Here is a 17,494-nt window from a genome sequence, read left to right as displayed (position 1 = left end):
GGGACTCAGTGATAAAGACAGCTGAACAGTACTGGTACACGGTTACAGGGTGCTGCACAGCTGTCTACCCGCCCAGCCCCTGGCAGCATTCTCTGCAGGACACCTGTCTGCGTGGATCACTCTGCGAGTCAGAGTGCTGAGCGGTATGGCGTGTCGACACTCCCATTCCTCTCCTCTCCCCATCACTCACACAGAGGGGGAAAGGGACTAGCACTCTCCCTGCGACGGACACTATGCATCCCTGCTCTGCAGGCATCTGGCTTCGGAAAGCTGCATTAGAAACCAATCTTCACACAGGGATCCAGTTCCTTGAAATCTGCCTTCACTGCATCCCACAGCCCCCGCACTTAAAACCTCTGACTGAAGAAAACTGCTATCTTATAAGCAGGGGTGTTAGATTCAGTTTCTCGTGGCTGGGTTCACAGATCCCTGTTAGCACTAATCTTCGGCCACCTAATGCTAGCTTCAGTAAGGTGAGCCAAGACTAGGGCTTGTCAATACACTTTAAAATAATGACTACACTATTAGTGTGGAGGAGGAGACTATTACTAATGTGTACATGACCTAGGCTCTGAATAAGTACATATCCTCACAGTGTACAGTTAAGACTGTATAAGCACCAAGGCCAGCGTCTGTATTTTACCTGCCTATTTCTGTTAAACACTTTTGAAATTCTAAACATTAGAACTTAGATAAAAACTGGTAGTCCCTGTAGAAAATAGCATGCACAGAAAACATACCATTTATCTTTTTTTTTTTTTAGGCCAGAAAAACTGTGGGTCATTTAAAACACACCAACGCAACACTATTATCCCATTGAAAACACTGTTGATTCAAAACCCACTTTGATGAACCCAGTTTTCGGCTGAATTGGAAAACTGAAAGATCAGTGGAGACGTCCCAGTGATGTTTAGGAGACACAATAGATAAACGTGAATAACCCTGGCTTATTTACCTTCGCAGATCTCCAACAACATACCTCAGAAAGTTTAAAATAAACCAATTTTAAAAGAGAAAAAAAAAAAAAAATAAGACTTTGACACAATGTTTACAAAGTATATTCTCCCAAAACAAGCAGGCAAACATCATGATTTTCGAAAAACAACAAACGCATTTTTAAAGGCTCTGCGACGGTCTGTTTTTCTGACCGATTATCCTCAACACCAGTGAGAGATCAGGGATCCAGAACGGGTCTACCTCTTCTGTTGATTTTTAATGAGATATGTAGTGCTGGATGCAGAGAGGCACTGTGCTCAATTCCTTACTGCCCTCTAGTGGATGCACAGTGCCGCCATTCTTCTCAGACATTCCTTTAAAAATAAAGACTATAACATTCCTTTAGAAGGGGTAACTTTAAACAAAAGTTAAAATAATAATAAAATAATAAGAATAAAATCAAAAAACCCTATCATTTAAGTTTTTTTTTTTTTTCTTCACATTTCTCTTACTGTTTTATGATGTTTCTATATCATTCTGAATTTAGTCTGCGGTTACAATACTGAATGATCGTTTTTACTCTAAATCTGTCTTTACCCGGCTGTGAACTGGCTTTCAGCTTGTCTGGGGAATCCTAACTGCCAGGACTGAAGAGCCTTCTTCATCCCATTCAAGTCCTGTCACAGTGTGATCTTTCCACTCTGTCTATCTATCTATCTACCTATCTATCTATCTCTCTATCTATCTATCTATATGGTTGTACAGCTCTGGCCAAAAGCATTGCATCACCTAGAATGTTAGGATTGAGACAAAATAACATTTAATTTTATTTAACATCATGTATTCAAACTACAAAATGATATCGTAAGAGTCTACCGGAAGCCGTAATAGAAGCACAGCATTATTGGTCAATTAATTAATTAATTAATTAATTAATTAATTAAATTAATTAAATTAATTAAATTAATTAAATTAATTGTCAATATTTTTTGTATGGGAACACTCCAAAGCACTGGTGTGTAATTCAATATGTTAACAGAACATTATTCAGCAGGTTTCATTCAACTTTATGAAGCAGAATCTGTTCATTCTATACAGAGGGTGATGCAAAACTTTTGGCCAGAGCTGAAGAGTAAGTGGGTCTGGCAGAGACAGAGATTACAATGATAACTCTTTCAGCACTAAGCCACAGAAACACCTTCCGGGGTTATTATAGTTTCAGTGTCTTATACTGAGAAATAAATACAAATGGGCATATAAACATTAGCATGTGACATTCCCTTACTGGAATGCAGTTTTGACTGGAGTTATCTTTACTGCTAGAATGGTCTAGAGTTCTGTTGAAAGCGCAGAGTAATCCAAATACGGGAATCCTGTCCTTTAGTCGGGATAAATTATGCAAAGTGCTTTAAGACAACTGGAGAAGGCATTCTATATAAAAAGATGGTTGTTAATGTGAGGCTCTGTTACTGTAGGCTGCTGTCACAGGGTCTGCTCTTTCAAAAGCAGCTCCTCCTCAACACCTCTCAGAAGTTACTTGGCGATTTTCACAGGAAACAGAGGGGCCGGATCATCGCAGGTCCATCACCGTCACACTGCTGTCACTGATGGTGACGTGCCCGCAAGACTGCATGAAAACAAATGAAACTCAGGCTGGCTCCTGCAGGCATTGCACCGTCCGATTTGAATCTGACCCTAAAATAAGCAAGCACACAAGGCCCCCCTCGCCCCTCTTCACCCTCGTAGCTGCCCTATTTCATTACGGGCGGTCTCGTTGCCCAGATGGTGGGTCCTCAAACCAAATGGGTTTGAGGCAACGGGTGTTCATGGTCACGTGACAAATCAGGAAAACTAATTCATGCAATTTCACTTGTCTGGTGTCCTGAAGGGCAGGTTAGCAGAAATGAATACGGATGATGGATGCCACATTTAAAAGTAGTTCTGCTTTAAAATTATTAGTATTATTATTATTATTATTATTATTATTATTATTATTATTATTATTATTATTATTATTATTATTTATTTCTTAGCAGACACCCTTATCCAGGGCGACTTACAATTGTTACAAGATATCACATTATTTTTTACATACAACTACCCATTTATACAGTTGGGTTTTTACTGGAGCAATCTAGGTAAAGTACCTTGCTCAAGGGTACAGCAGCAGTGTCCCCTACCTGGGATTGAACCCACGACCCTCCGGTCAAGAGTCCAGAGCCCTAACCACTACTCCACAGACTAAAATGGTTGTAGGTAACTAACACTCATAAAATCACAGTGACACACACACACACCGACACACAGTGACTGACACTGACACAGTGTCACGCACACAGCGACAGTGTCACACACACACACTGACACACACAGTATAATGCAGCACTGGTGCTCACAGTGAAGAGTGGGGGCTCCTTGGGGTGCGGGTGAAAGCTCTTCTGTTTGCAGGATGAGATCTCCTCCATACCGTGCTCAGTCAGTTTGAAGTAGCCAGTCCTGCAACACAGACACACAGGCAATGGATCGACCTCCATAGAACGGTTATGTCTAGATAATGTAACACAGTTTAGAGTTTAAACATGTCACTGCTTAGCAACTGATAAACATTTAGATAAACATGTTATCTGATAAACATTTATCCCATGCATGCAACATACAACAAAAACATGTATATATGTTTAATAGCAGTTCAAAGTGTGGTTTGGAAGTTCATGCATTCTAGAAGGCATCTCTGTCACAACAGAAAGTTGCACAGTTTGAGCAGCCACAATCGCACAAGAGTGCATCTCGTATTAAAACATGAGGAGCCCTACACACAACCTTTCAACTATAATGTTGCATAACAGGCACGCTAAGGGGGCAGGATTTTCTGATTGGTTCCCAATTGATTCACTGGTTCCTAATGCATTGAAGTCAAACGCATTTAACCCCTAAAGTGTAAACGTTCAGGAAAGGAACATCTCCAGTTTTGTCCCCGGGCTGCAGCTCCACCGACGGGACACTCACTCGTTGAATTTGGGCGAGCAGACGATGGCGATGGACTCGGGCAGCATCATCTGGTAGGAGCAGTGTGTGTGCATGTCCACGCTGGACAAGAAGGCGGTCTGGGTCGGGTGTGTCTGGGGAAGGAAAGAGACAAGACTGGAACCGAGGGATGAGAGGGGAGGGCAGGAAAGCCTTCGGGTTAGGGTTAGGGTTAGGGTAAGCCTTCGTCACGGGGGGCTCGATTTGATCAACCTGGGATAAGACACAGCTGCAAGACCACCTGAACTGGATAATCCCAAAATAACCCCAGTGGTTGATGCAATCAAAGGTGATTCACCAGTGTTATAAAACACTCCAAAATCCATCCGTGGCTTATCAGGGCACTGGCTAAGTAATATTTCTTTGTGGTGGTCGTAGTCTTTCGTACATTTACATTGTGATCGAATGCTGTTGTCCTGATTAAAGACGCAGCACAAGGTGAATAATGAAGCTGCTCACGTGAATCCAGCCCAGAGTGATGAGGCTGAGCTGGTCCTGGATGATGAAGAGTTCCTCCTCGTTCTCTGTGTCGCAGGAATCCGGCCCGCCCCTCTGCTTCGGCACGATCACGTGGGTCAGAGTGAACTCGCTGCGCGTCTGAAACGCACACACACACACACACAGCTATTAGACACTCCGCAGCGCCGAGTTGAGAAAATAAGAACATAAGAAAGTTTACAAACGAGAGGCCATTCAGCCCAGAAAGACTGAAAGAACGAGAAACGTTTACGACTGGAAGTCTTTCTAAACATCTGAACGTGCGTGAAAATATCCATAAGCCAATTTGTGTGCTTCCTTATTTATTTATTTTTTTTAAAAGAGAGGAGAGAGCAAGAGAGAGAGAGAGAAAGAGAGAGAGAGCGAGAGGAGAGAGGAGAGAGAGAGCGAGAGGAGAGAGGAGAGAGAGAGCGAGAGGAGACAGAGAGAGACAGAGAGAGACAGAGAGCTTGCCAGCGCACCAGTTTTCCACAGAGAATGCCGCACGTCTCCACGGCCCGGGCAGTGTTGGCCTCAGCCAGCTTTAGGAACTTGCTGCACAGCTCCCGGGGAACCACCAGGGGCTGCAGCCCCTCCACCATCACACCTGCACAGACACACAGCATCACCACCCTCAGCAAACTCCACAGGCAATTCACATGCTCCTCATAAACTCTGGGAAGCAATGTCCTAACTGAGCTACCGAGCTGCTGAAGCCTGGCTGGTCTCGCCTCCTCGGCTACCTGACCAGCAGTGTCTGAAGGGTTAACAAGCCACTGGTCTAGCTAAAACTGGTCTTATCAAGGCTGTGTATGTGGCAGAGGGAACAGAACACAGGTTCAAGTACACGGGGTGATGGAGAGGACTTGGCATGATATCTGTTAGCTGTAGAATAGAAACACACAGAACTTAGATCCATCACTTGGGTTATTGGGGAGACTCATGATGACATTCTTTGCTCCTGTTCCTGAAACACTGCCCTCCGGTTCAGGTAGATTGAGCAGCTATTCTTGTAACTGTTTTTTAAAATAGACGGTATCAGAGGTATAATTGCAAAAATCGTGTATAAAACCTTTGAATGCTAATCCTTGAATAATGTTCAATAAATACCGTTTGATTGACTTTACTCACTGTTGTCAAGTATCATTAAGAAGATGAATTAAGATGAAAAGTGATTATAGTTGCTTCCACAACTCATCAGCAATAACCGTGCACTCCCGAATGTTACCTTATGTAGTCTAAGATCAGCGTGGGTGTATGGAACCAGCCAGTGTGCTTGTTACAATGCCATACCTAGAACAATACAGAACACAAACTAACTCACTTCTCCCAGGGCTGACGAGCGAGCCCGGTTTGAGCGAGCGGTCGACGGAGGGCGTGGGTCCGGGGGGGGGTGTGGCTGTTCCCCCGGTGCTCTGAGGCGGGGCGGGGGCTGCAGCGGGGGGCAGTGGAGGGCCCTGTATTCCGGGGAGGAGGGGGGTCTCAGAGGGAGGGGCGGTGCTGAACTCTTGCTGGATCCTCAGCCTCTCCTTCTCCAGCTCCTGCCTGCGGATCATCTCCTCGAAGGCACTGAACTGCTCCTGCTCCTGCTGCCTGCGCCGCTGCTCCTCCACGCGCTGCCTCTCCGTCTCCAGCTCCTTCTGACGGGACAGCTCCCGTGCCAGCTGGGCCGCCTCCGCGTTCTGAAACGCACACGCACGCTTTTACAGCTAACAAAATGACTCTAAATCTCACCCAGTATGTACTGCCAGCATTTCGTAGTTCTCAGCTGCTTTATTTCCACGGGAACCCCTCCAACGCACACGGACGCAAGCATCTTGAACTGACAGGAGATCATGATGGTGATCAACGGGCACAACTGCAGTCACTTCAGGTGTTAAACCAAAAGAAAAGTCAATGTATCACCTCACCTTAAATATTATGACGGGTGGCAGTCGAGGGGTTACCATGGAAACAAACTGTGCCCGCTGTGGTTCGTACCCTGGTCCCAGTGCACCGCCCTACCCTCGATGCCAGGGGAGGCCAACCCTGCTCCTGGAGAGCCGCTGGGTCATCTGTTTTTCGTTCCACCCGTGTTCTCACTTACTTAGTTGAAACAGTCCTTTTCTTAAATTGGTAACGTTTTTCTCCAGGTCTTAAGAAACTGACGATTTTGAGATACCCAGAAAAGCAGCAGGACCGTGGCTCTCCAGGACCAGGGTTTGGCCGCCCCTGCTCTGTGCTAAGCTCTCTCCCCAAGCCCCGCTACCTTCCTCTCCAGGTACTCCGCGTGCTCCTTTACGTATCTCTTCAGCAGCTCTTTCTTCAGCTCCTCAGCCTGAGGGAACGCAATCTCTTTCAGCTTCTGTTTCACAAGACAAAAGTAAGAATCCAGTTTGATGCTCATTTCTTTGCAAATAAGGGTTAGACTTATTTTTTATTTTATTTTTTTTGAATCCCTGCAAAGTCAGCGGTTTTATCTGGGGTTTAATGTTTGCAGGCTATGCTTTTGGGGTAGTGCTTCCTATCTCGTGGAGTTCCCAACTCTTCTTTTCTCCCATTAACCTTCCAGCCGGATCTCCTTGTGACCGACGCGCTCTCAGCCAGTCACAAGCTTTAGGCTCCAAAGCTTCCTACCTTCATGGTCTCCTTTTTTTCAGGAATGTTGGCGGTTTTGTAATCCCGATGTTTGGGAAGCTTTTCAATGAAGAGCCTATATAAAAAAAAAATGAAATAGTTACAGATTAAAACAGATTCTTTATTTCGATTTCTCTTCAACATCTTGCTTTTTTTTTTTTTTTTATTAAAAAAACTTAATCTCAAAATAAAATAAATAAAAGAGCCCCTCAACACATGACCTATTACCGTATTAAACATCACAGAAACAAAGACTGTACTGCTCTGGCCAAAAGTTTTGCATCACCCTACAATTTTAGGATTGAGACATTAATAAATATATATATATATATATATATTTTAATGATGTCTCAATCCTAAAATTCTAGAGTGATGCAAAACCTTTGGCCATAGCTGCATAATATATATATATCTATATATATATATAGATATATTATTTATTTCTTAGCAGATGCCCTTATCCAGGGCGACTTACAATTATTACAAGATATCTCATTATTTTTACATACAATTACCCATTTATACAGTTGGGTTTTTACTGGAGCAATCTAGGTAAAGTACCTTGCTCAAGGGTACAGCAGCAGTGTCCCCCACCTGGGATTGAACCCACGACCCTCCGGTCAAGAGTCCAGAGCCCTAACCACTACTCCACACTGCTGTCCTAAATATATTTCTGGATGTATAATAATTGTTTGCAATGATGTTATTGTTGTTTCGTTATTTTTATTGAGTGTGGTTTGCTTCAGTCTCTCTCTGTATTGGTGCTGCACTCTTGAGATGTACCTGTGCTGACCCTGCAGGCACAAAGTGAGTAAGCTAAGCTAAGCGAAGTGGCGCGGCTGCACAGGCTGCTCACGTGATGTACTTGTTGTAGAGGATGAAGGCGTGCTCCGTGTTCCCCTCCTCGGTGTAGATGTTGGCCATGCGGATGATCTCCATGCCCGAGCGGAAGTATCTGCGAGGGGGCACGTCTTCATGGACTGGCACAGAGCTTCCCATCTCCGTGAGGGCTCGGACCCGCTCCTCCGGAGTCAGACTCACATCACTGTACTCCGGCATGGTGCTGCCCCTTCGCCTGCCTGAAACCGTCAACACAGGAATGCATTCAAACACACGCTGAGCACGCTCTCACGCGTTACAACGTTTCAAACCTTGTCTTGCAAACCCGCGTTTCTTTGAAAAGACCTGCTTCCTCAGCGAATGGAAATGTTTATTTATTTAGCAGACGCCTTTATCCAAGGTGACTTACAGAGACTGTGTGGAACGACTTTCTTGGCTGCAATCACTGAGCCAGCACAGCCACGAGAGATAATCCCCCTGCAGTCAGACAGCTCTCCTTTTATTAATGCACCATTTCAGAACGTGATGCTTGGGTCAATGCTTGTGCAAGTGCATATATATCAGAAATATGCAATATCTAAAATTAGGCTTGTGTTAGGGACTGGGTTATCCCTTACAGCATGAAAATATATTTTAATATGTTGAGAAATATAATGTAATATACTGATTAATATATTTCAATATATCGAAGATTTAAAAATATATTATAGAATATATGCCAATATATTTTCATTATATTAGTATTATTATTATTTATTTCTTAGCAGACACCCTTATCCAGGGCGACTTACAACTGTTACATGATATCACATTATTTTTTACATACAATTCCCCATTTATACAGTTGGGTTTTTACTGGAGCAATCTAGGTAAACTACCTTGCTCAAGGGTACAGCAGCAGTGTCCCCCACCTGGGATTGAACCCACGACCCTCCGGTCAAGAATCCAGAGCCCTAACCACTACTCCACACTGCTGCCCCCATGCTCCTTCCCTGTGTACATGTATACTTGCCTGTGTGTACACTCTCCTGTGCACAGTATACAGAGCAGCGCTGAAGGAGGGTCGAGTGGAAACTGGTCACAATCTCCTGCAATACAGAGAAGGAAAACAATTAAACAGCCACAGGCAGAAGTGTTTTACAGCCCCAGGGAATCCCTTGTAGAGTAACCATTTATTTTTAGAAGCTATCCCTGGGTAACCACAGATATACACGACCGTGAGGAATCCCTTGTAGAGTAACCAATTATTTTTAGATGCTAGCCCTGGGAAACCACAGATATACCGTTAGGTGGTTGATGCAATTCAAGGTGATTCCCCAGTGTCTGTAAAATGCTGTGAAACCCCAGCGGTGGCTTATCCCTGCAGGATCCGAAGATAAAAGTTTGTGAAAATTAACTGCTGCTTCCTATGCTGTGGGTCAAACCACAGGACTCTCCTGCGTGGGATGAAGTGACAGGATAGCAGGAAGCAAGGAACAGCAACATTTCATTTGAAAACAAACAAACAAAAAAATAAACACATTCCATAGACCACACAAAAAAAACAACATCAAAAAGAGAAAACATACGCTTTGAAGGAACACCTCGATTAAAGATTAGAATGAGGCATTGTGTCATGAAGCGTATGTAACTAATAATAATGACAATATCAATAATGAATATTTTCAAACAAGGAAAACGTGTATCAGGTAACTAGTGCCATCTAGTGGTCATGACGTGAACTTTATTGTAATGCAAACGTACAGTTAACTTTTTTTATTCATATAGTTAATTTTTTTATGAGGGTTGGGCAATTTATACAATTGAAGAATTGAAGTAACAATTTTATAGAGTGTATACACTTGGATAGCTCCCCGACATCAACGATTTCAACACCCGGCTTTCAGACCTCTCGCCCCCGCACGGTTATAACTCCAGCCCCAGGCCCTACGAGAGCGACAGGCCTCGTTTTCATCTTTACTTAAATAATAATAATAATAACAATAATAATAATAATAATAATAATAGAGTCAAGTAAACAACGTTTTAGATCCCTGTGAAACGCTCTTGTAGGCATAAAATAGCGTGAACGTTCAACAGTACGAATAATAATAATAATAATAATAATACATTTGTGTTTGAATTCCGTTGTTGAATATTAAAATATGAACAATAACGAACACGACTGGCAATAATGTCTATGTAAAGAGAACAGACCAGTAAATAAATAAATTAACAACATTTTTTAAATCCACCTGCTAATTAATTGTGTATCAAATGATTAAGCGAGGCTTGCTACAACTGAAAACACTAAATTAAAACTCAAAGCGTATATTTAAAACTGCACAGTAACGCTCGGTGTGTGTGTATATATATATATATATATATATAATATATATATCGTTATATTGATAATAACTACTCAAATGTCACAGCAACGGTTAGAAACTTCTACCACACCATAAACCGCCTTCTTATATAATAATACATCGTTTAATTGTATGAAATTCAACTTCACCGTCTCCCAATAGATCTTACCTAATGATCCGCTTATTTACAGATAATTAATATCCGGCAAAATCATCGATAAGACCGCTTGATGTCTCAGAGGCAGAAACATTTAAACAACAGAAACGCCATTTACTTCCTGATGCAGCCCCGCCTTCTTTCTGCTACGTCACCGACACTGCCCCGCCCTCTCCTGATCAGTCGGGGATGACGTCACCGCGCCCAGGTATCGCCCGTGGGTTCATTTTTTAAAATGGAATATCAATTAACAAGATTCATCATTTAAATTCAGTATTACTTTTACACGGCAGTGCATTTAATGTTTACATCACTCCACTGTTTAACCGCCTGTGCATCCAAAATAAAAGGAATGGTAATCTGTTTGTCCAAACTGCGCTTTTGTGAAAAACATTTTATAGTATAGTGTGAAATGTAACTTTACACTTATGAGTTAAGGATTTGGTCTGTTTTTATTATATTTTAGTGTGAGTGGGGCTTTTATTTCACATTAAAAGTGCTTATACAAATGTAAATATGTAACGGAAAATGTACACTAAAGTGATGCAAGTAAATCGAAACTTCAAATAAGACAGGTAGGCATTTTTTTGTGATATTTATTAGCAAAGGTCACACCCCAGAACCAATACACAGGTATTACACCCCCTCCCTAAATAAACCCACAGCTATTCCACCCTAACTGCACACGAGAACCCGATCAAGCATCTCATTAACAAATAAAAAGAGGTTCACAACTAAACGCTACTGGCTAGTTTAACAGACCCAGCTTAGCACTGCACACGTACATCTCTTGATCTGCCCCCTGCTGCTCTGCACTGTATTCGCCTGACCTCTGCACCACGTTACTGGACCCTCAGCTGATGCACGATCCTTGCACAACAACCACCATGTCATTGTAGATATAAATGGTTGTAATCCTTACTTGTTGCATACACTTATTTCACATTGTGTTTTAGTAATTTGCAATTGATTTTTTTTTACATTGTAACCGTCCTGCCCGTAAATCTCCTCGGATAAAGGCGTCTGCCAAATAAATAAATAATAATAACAACTAATCCTGGACTACCTAATGTTATTTTAGCTAAACCCAAGGCGAGTGCTAATCTGGGTCTATGAAACTAGCCTTCTTCACTTCAAAGCCAGCACAGGAGTATTAGAGGGAGGAACAGTCCCATGAAGATCTTTTTTCCCCCTATCTCTATCGCTTTGGCCACAGCTGTATAGTGAAGCATGTTTATAAACACTTGATCATGGGAGCACATGCAGTCAGTGGCATGAGCTTCTATTCGAAACCGGAGAAGGTACTGCATACTCAGAAAGCAGAGTCTCCTCAGGTATAACCCCACACAGCTATCTGCATGGTCACACACTGTGTGGATGACATCAAATCCAACAGAACAGGCTGGGATTGCCAGTCTAAGGCCAGTTAAACTGGCCCTCAAAGGGGCTTCCAGTATATCCTACAACAAAGCATAATGTTACCAACGACTTCCCATTCGATACTTACGAAACCGACTGCTGAAGAAGATGGTACAGTTTCATGATTAAACTATTTACCGGAACTCATTAAAACAATTAAAGAGAATATTATTTATTTATTTATTTATTTATTTATTAAAATAACTCTTGATGAATGCCCATCTCCCTTAATGGTTTAATGCAGATCAAGTTTGAGCCATGCCAGAGATTTTGAATCTGCCCGATTAAACTCAGAGACAATGAACATTTAAGTTCACAGGAAAAAAACATGGTAGGGCTCAAACTGCTATGCAATTGGGTACCTTTTTATTTTAATAATACATACAGGCACTTTTGAGATGGAAAACAAAAAAAGTTTGGATCAGCAAAACAACACGTCTGTCTGAGACTGCAAGCAACACCTTGTAATAACCACAGAGTGTCTCGGAGCGAGTTTGCATTTCGTTTTTTCTCAAGTCCTGTCCTGCGGCTGTCCGCTCTGGGCTTTCCTGTGCAATTTCCTGCGTCTCCTGCTCTGGGTGTCCCATCGGTTTTCGGGGGGCGGGGGGTAATGCCCGGCCCAGGGCGGGTCCTGTCTGAAGTAGGGGTCACAATCGCTGCCGGTGTATCGGGGCAGCGGTGGGTATCTTGGCAGCGGGGGGTAGCTTGGTCCTGGGGCGTCCCATGGCTCTGGGTGTCTCCTCCAGGTCTCCATGTACTCGCTGGGTCTCAAGGGCCCCCTCCCCGCACCATGAGGAGGGGGAGGGGGGTAGAAACGGGGAGGGGGCTGCCTGAAAAAGACAACACAAAATTTAGACCACTGCAAGACTAAATTGCACCATTTCAGAACGCGATGCTTGGGTCAATGCTTGTGCAAGTGCATATATATCAGGGATATATTTCTACTTGGGATTCCATATCATTCTTGCTTGCATTCGTTTGTTCGTTTTACAACCTGCCCCCCCCCCCCCCCCCCCATTTTTGCTTAGCGTGACCCAACAGTAAGTTGACACAATGGAAACGGTTTGTACTGGTAGGGAGGTCGGCAGGGTCCTGGGGGGAGACGCCTCTCAGTGTGGGGAGCAGCACCAGAGACAGCGGAGGAGCTCTCAGTCAGAGCCGCCTGGCCGCGGACAGGCTCCAGCTCATGCACCGACAACTCAATCCCCTTGTTGCTGAAGAAAAAAAAGACAGAAAACATTAATTCAACCTTTTCAGAGAAATCTACCATTTAAAAAAAAAACTCTTTCTGGCCATTGGGAAAATGAAACCTCATGCAATGTGGGTTTTAATGCAGTTTGAAAACACAGATGCGTAAGGCAACTGCAATGGCTCGTCCGAGGATTATTTTCCTGCAATCTCTACATAAACCTTGCATAAAACACAGAGCAGATATAAATATCTTACAATGTAATGTATTATATACATTTTGGGAGTTGATAGCGCTGTTTCTAAATCTGATCCCACACACATACACAGACACACAGTCATAAATTCTCCGGCTGCTACAGATTTCTGATTTCTCATCTGAATCTTCATGTTATTCCTGCACCAGAGTGTTTTCTCCTAGATTTAAATGAACAGACTGATGCTGTGTGTTTGTAAAACACTGCGGACGTGTCATGTGTGCCCTGGCACAGCAGGAACACAAACCCCCTATTTACTGGGGGCAGACAAAAAGGAAGTATTCTTGTAGCAGTAAACGCTCCCGGGCTTACCTCCTCGTGGGTCCGTTCCGCAGGTCTTCAATGTAGTTTTGCCTTTCTATGGAGTGGCCTCTGGACTTATTGAAAACTGAAGACAACAGGACAAAAAGGTGAAAAGATGGGCAGAAAGACACACAGATACTCTCATGTCAAAGCTGAACCGTCTGGGACTGCTAAAACATTGCCAAGGATCTCTCTCTGTGCATACAAAACGTGAACGCAGGTCACAGATTTCTGCTAGCAGGCGCTGGGCACGCAGGTCAGGGGCAGTGGGAGTGGGCTGGGCTAATTCCCTATTGCAGTTCAAGATACTGAAGAAACAGCTGCTTGGATTTGTGCAGATTCATTTTACGAGGTAGAAGACTTTTCGAAACGTTTATCATTTTATCGGCACAAATTCAAATTCAAATCTAGAGACATGTATTTTTCCTGTTCACTTGATTTATCAAACTTTCTCTGCAGGAATTACAGAGCCTTACACTCGTGCTCCCAGCACAGCCTCGCTGTATTGCACACAGGGCAATGCTTGTCTGTTGACATTATAAATCCCAGATAGAACTTCAGTAGCCTTAAACCGAGGGAACACGGAGACACTTTCTGGCTTGGAACTTGGTTTCAGGTCACTGCACGGCACACCAGGGGAGACTTGGGGGTTTGATACAGCAACCTCAAACTAGGTCTCCTGGAACCAGGTTTCAAGCTGCTGCTCCTGAACAAGTATCTATGTGTTCCCTCAGCTTTAGACTTTTAACAGGGATCTGGTCAATACTCCATACACCACACTCACGGTTTATCGCCACACCGGGATCCATTCCATCCACATCAATTAGGTACCTGCAAGAACAGAAGAGAGTAACGCAGGTGTAATCATGAACGTGGCACACACTTTGTCATGAAGATTTTTAACGTTAAAACGATTACAGGTCGGATCAAAAGGAGGCAGCGGGGGCTGTACGATGTGAACTCCTAGTGGCTTTACAGGCAGTGTTTTTAAAAAAAAAAACATACCTGCAGACAAGATACCCGGTTCTGTTTAGTCCGTGGGTGCAGTGGACTCCAATCAACTTGTCTGGAACAACAAAAACAAAAGCGACAATCAGAAACGGCCGCGCCAAAAAAAAGACGCCTGTCTGGAAAGCAAGAAATCCAGCTCACCGTTGCCTTCGTTCTCCCGCAGGAATCTCCGGACAGCCTGCTTGAACTTCAGGATGGTGGCATTGCAAGGCACCTCATGTCCTGCAGTGAAGATCTTTAAATAAAACAAGCTCTCCGGCAAGTCCTGACAAGACACACAGAGAGTACATATTAAAACTAACAAAGCCCAGTTTACAAACCTCTCTCTTTCTCTGGTTATTATTTAATCGATCTAAACATGGAAATTTTATCCTTGACAAATTAAGCCAAAATGATTATTATTTCATTATTATTATTTATTTATTAGCAGACGCCCTTATCCAGGGTGACTTACAATTGTTACAAGATATCACATTATTTCACATTATACAGATATCACATTATTTTGACACGCAATTACATTATTTTTTTACACATTATTTTTACAAAATAATGCAAGCAGACCACATGGGTATCCAAAAACCTGATGAAAACATTGAGAGGAGAAGCCATTAACCCCTTCAGGTGCACAAGGAATTGAGCGCTTGTTCAAAACGGTTTCTTCTTAATCAAATACATTTGAGAGCGAGTCAACTATCTCAAGGAGGAAACTGACAATTTGGATGAGCACATCCCACCTGTTTCGTGCACCTCAGTGCAAAAGTAAAAAAAAGGTTTGCATCACTTATTTGGGGACACATACATCCCTTGTAAAGCATTATTGAGTCATTTAGTAGACACTTATCCCAAGTGACTTTCCAGAGACTAGGGAGTGAACTATGCTTCAACAACCGAGGAGGTAACTAACCGTCACTTCCAATAGGACCTCGTTTGTCTCATCCGAAAGACAGAGCACAAGGAGGTTCAGTGACTTGCTCAGGGTCACACACAGCGAGTCACTGGCTGAACTGGGATTTGAACCGGGGACCTCCTGGTAACAAGCCCCTTTCTCTAACCACTGGACCACCAAGCCTCCATAAAGAGGAGGAGATGGAAACAGAAATGTATCATCCTGCAGGCAAGTTTGAAAACAATCCCTGAAACAGCCCAGTGGGGTCTGGCAGCGGAAAGGGGTCTCACCTGGGGCTGGTAGTAGCGGGTGGTGAAGGTGAGGTCGATGATCAGCCCCAGCTCCTCTTTCTGTTCCCCCAGCTTCTGCACCAGGTCCAGGGGGGAGAAGCGCATCTCAGGGGGCAGGTGATGCTCAAACGCCTGAGGGGAGGGGGAGCACAGAGGGGTAAGACTGAGTCAACCTTCAAATATGTGTTTGTGTGGAGCACGGTCCATCCAGGATACAACAGGATACCTACTGACATGTTTCAGGTTTTGAAATTCATGCCATGCAGCTCATCATCTGCGTTCCTGGACCGTCACCTCACACATATTATTATTATTATTATTACTACTATTTAGCAAACACCCTTATCCAGGGCGACTTACAATTGTTACAAGATATCACATTATTTTTACATACAATTACCCATTTATACAGTTGGGTTTTTACTGGAGCAATCTAGGTAAAGTACCTTGCTCAAGGGTACAGCAGCAGTGTCCCCCCCACCTGGGATTGAACCCACGACCCTCCGGTCAAGAGTCGGGAGCCCTGACCAAAACTCAACACTGCTGTCATCAGCTGTCGTGCACCAGCATTCAGGGTCAACCACTACCCCACACTGCATAGGCAGTCCAAATAATACAAGGCTTACAGTACAGTCTATACTTTGTCAAAGAAATCTTGAGAACAGAAACAGTTAAGTTAAAATGGTAGTGTTCTTTGCCATTTTTCTGAAACAAGCAGTTGTTTATAATGTCTCATTTCTGAGTCACTGGACGATTGAGAACCGCTCCGTTCTTAATTCTGAAGCTACTTACTTTCTCAGTTTAAAATGCTGAATTATACAGTGCATGCAGTCAAAAAAATAAAAAGCGTGTAGGGCGCATCTCACCTGCCTCAGGGGAACTTTAAACGCAACGAAGCGCGTCCCAGGAATCCTCTTCCCAACCGCACTGTACGCAGTCCACCTGCGCAGCGACAATTTGAACACAGTCAGACGGATGAAAAGCACACAGCTTAGTGATTATTATTATTATTATTATTTATTTCTTAGCAGACGCCCTTATCCAGGGCGACTTACAATCGTAAGCAAATACATTTCAAAGTGAAATCCAAAAAAAGCCTAACTGCTGGTACAGAAATACGTTGCCAACAAACGGGACTGTTTCCAAATTTTACGGCAGCTTTGAAGACGTGTCCCGAACGCATGCAATCGGGTTTTACTAGTGTGGTATAAAATTAAACATCGTCCCACTCCACAACATCACAAATAAACAACACAAAGCCATATTCATGTGCGCAAAGTTTACTAACCTGTCCGGCACGTGATTTTTCTTGCGGTTTGTCATTGCTGGTGCCTGTGTGAAAAATCCTCTCTGAGATATTCCACCTCTTCCCTCATAAAATGGACTTCGTGCGCTGCCCCGCCCGTCCGTCTTCAGCTCGCCGGGATTTCCTGACCTCGCACCCGGACGCCCGGTTACTATCAGCCCCCGGCTCGGTCCGGCCCTGTCGCTAGTATTTAAACCGGAGCCATTCGCATTCATTAAGGCTTTCAATAGCGAGCGCGCTTGCAGGACAGGACGGGGTTTCAGCATGTACAAAAAAACACAAAATTACACAAAACTGTTACATTATTAAGATAATACTACTTTACTAATAAGCACCCCCCTCTAGAAATGAGCCTTCTCTAACGCCGTACGTTTAAAAAAAATGAACATCCGGAACAGTCTATAATCCAATATTATGACGTCATTGTCGCGCA

At 43.5% G+C, this 17,494-nt stretch overlaps 2 protein-coding genes across 3 annotated transcripts; both read right to left on the bottom strand.

Annotated features, from left to right (window-relative positions):
• Positions 1–1,042: 1,042 nt before the first annotated feature.
• LOC117969036 (STAM-binding protein-like A) lies at positions 1,043–10,556 on the bottom strand. 2 transcript variants are annotated; one of them, XM_059008728.1, is made up of 11 exons: positions 10,411–10,556; positions 8,902–8,981; positions 7,910–8,128; positions 7,054–7,129; positions 6,686–6,781; positions 5,762–6,119; positions 4,920–5,044; positions 4,420–4,557; positions 3,943–4,055; positions 3,333–3,432; positions 1,043–2,563 (listed from the first exon to the last, which is right to left on the bottom strand). In XM_059008728.1, the coding sequence occupies exons 3-11, from the start codon at positions 8,110–8,112 to the stop codon at positions 2,507–2,509; spliced, it is 1,266 nt and encodes a 421-aa protein (XP_058864711.1). In that variant the 5' UTR covers positions 8,113–8,128; positions 8,902–8,981; positions 10,411–10,556; the 3' UTR covers positions 1,043–2,506. The 2 variants fall into 2 exon arrangements, with proteins under 2 accessions (XP_058864711.1, XP_058864712.1); XM_059008729.1 differs by having other exon boundaries at positions 7,919–8,128.
• Positions 10,557–11,968: 1,412 nt separating this feature from the next.
• LOC117969001 (RNA/RNP complex-1-interacting phosphatase-like) lies at positions 11,969–17,475 on the bottom strand. The gene is made up of 9 exons (XM_059008730.1): positions 17,044–17,475; positions 16,622–16,697; positions 15,756–15,887; positions 14,718–14,841; positions 14,571–14,631; positions 14,350–14,396; positions 13,575–13,650; positions 12,888–13,031; positions 11,969–12,647 (listed from the first exon to the last, which is right to left on the bottom strand). The coding sequence occupies exons 1-9, from the start codon at positions 17,325–17,327 to the stop codon at positions 12,329–12,331; spliced, it is 1,263 nt and encodes a 420-aa protein (XP_058864713.1). The 5' UTR covers positions 17,328–17,475; the 3' UTR covers positions 11,969–12,328.
• Positions 17,476–17,494: the final 19 nt, after the last annotated feature.

This window comes from Acipenser ruthenus, chromosome 37, assembly GCF_902713425.1.
Source record: "Acipenser ruthenus chromosome 37, fAciRut3.2 maternal haplotype, whole genome shotgun sequence".
NCBI classification, from domain to species: domain Eukaryota; kingdom Metazoa; phylum Chordata; class Actinopteri; order Acipenseriformes; family Acipenseridae; genus Acipenser; species Acipenser ruthenus.
This window is presented reverse-complemented; position numbering and strand designations above follow the sequence as displayed.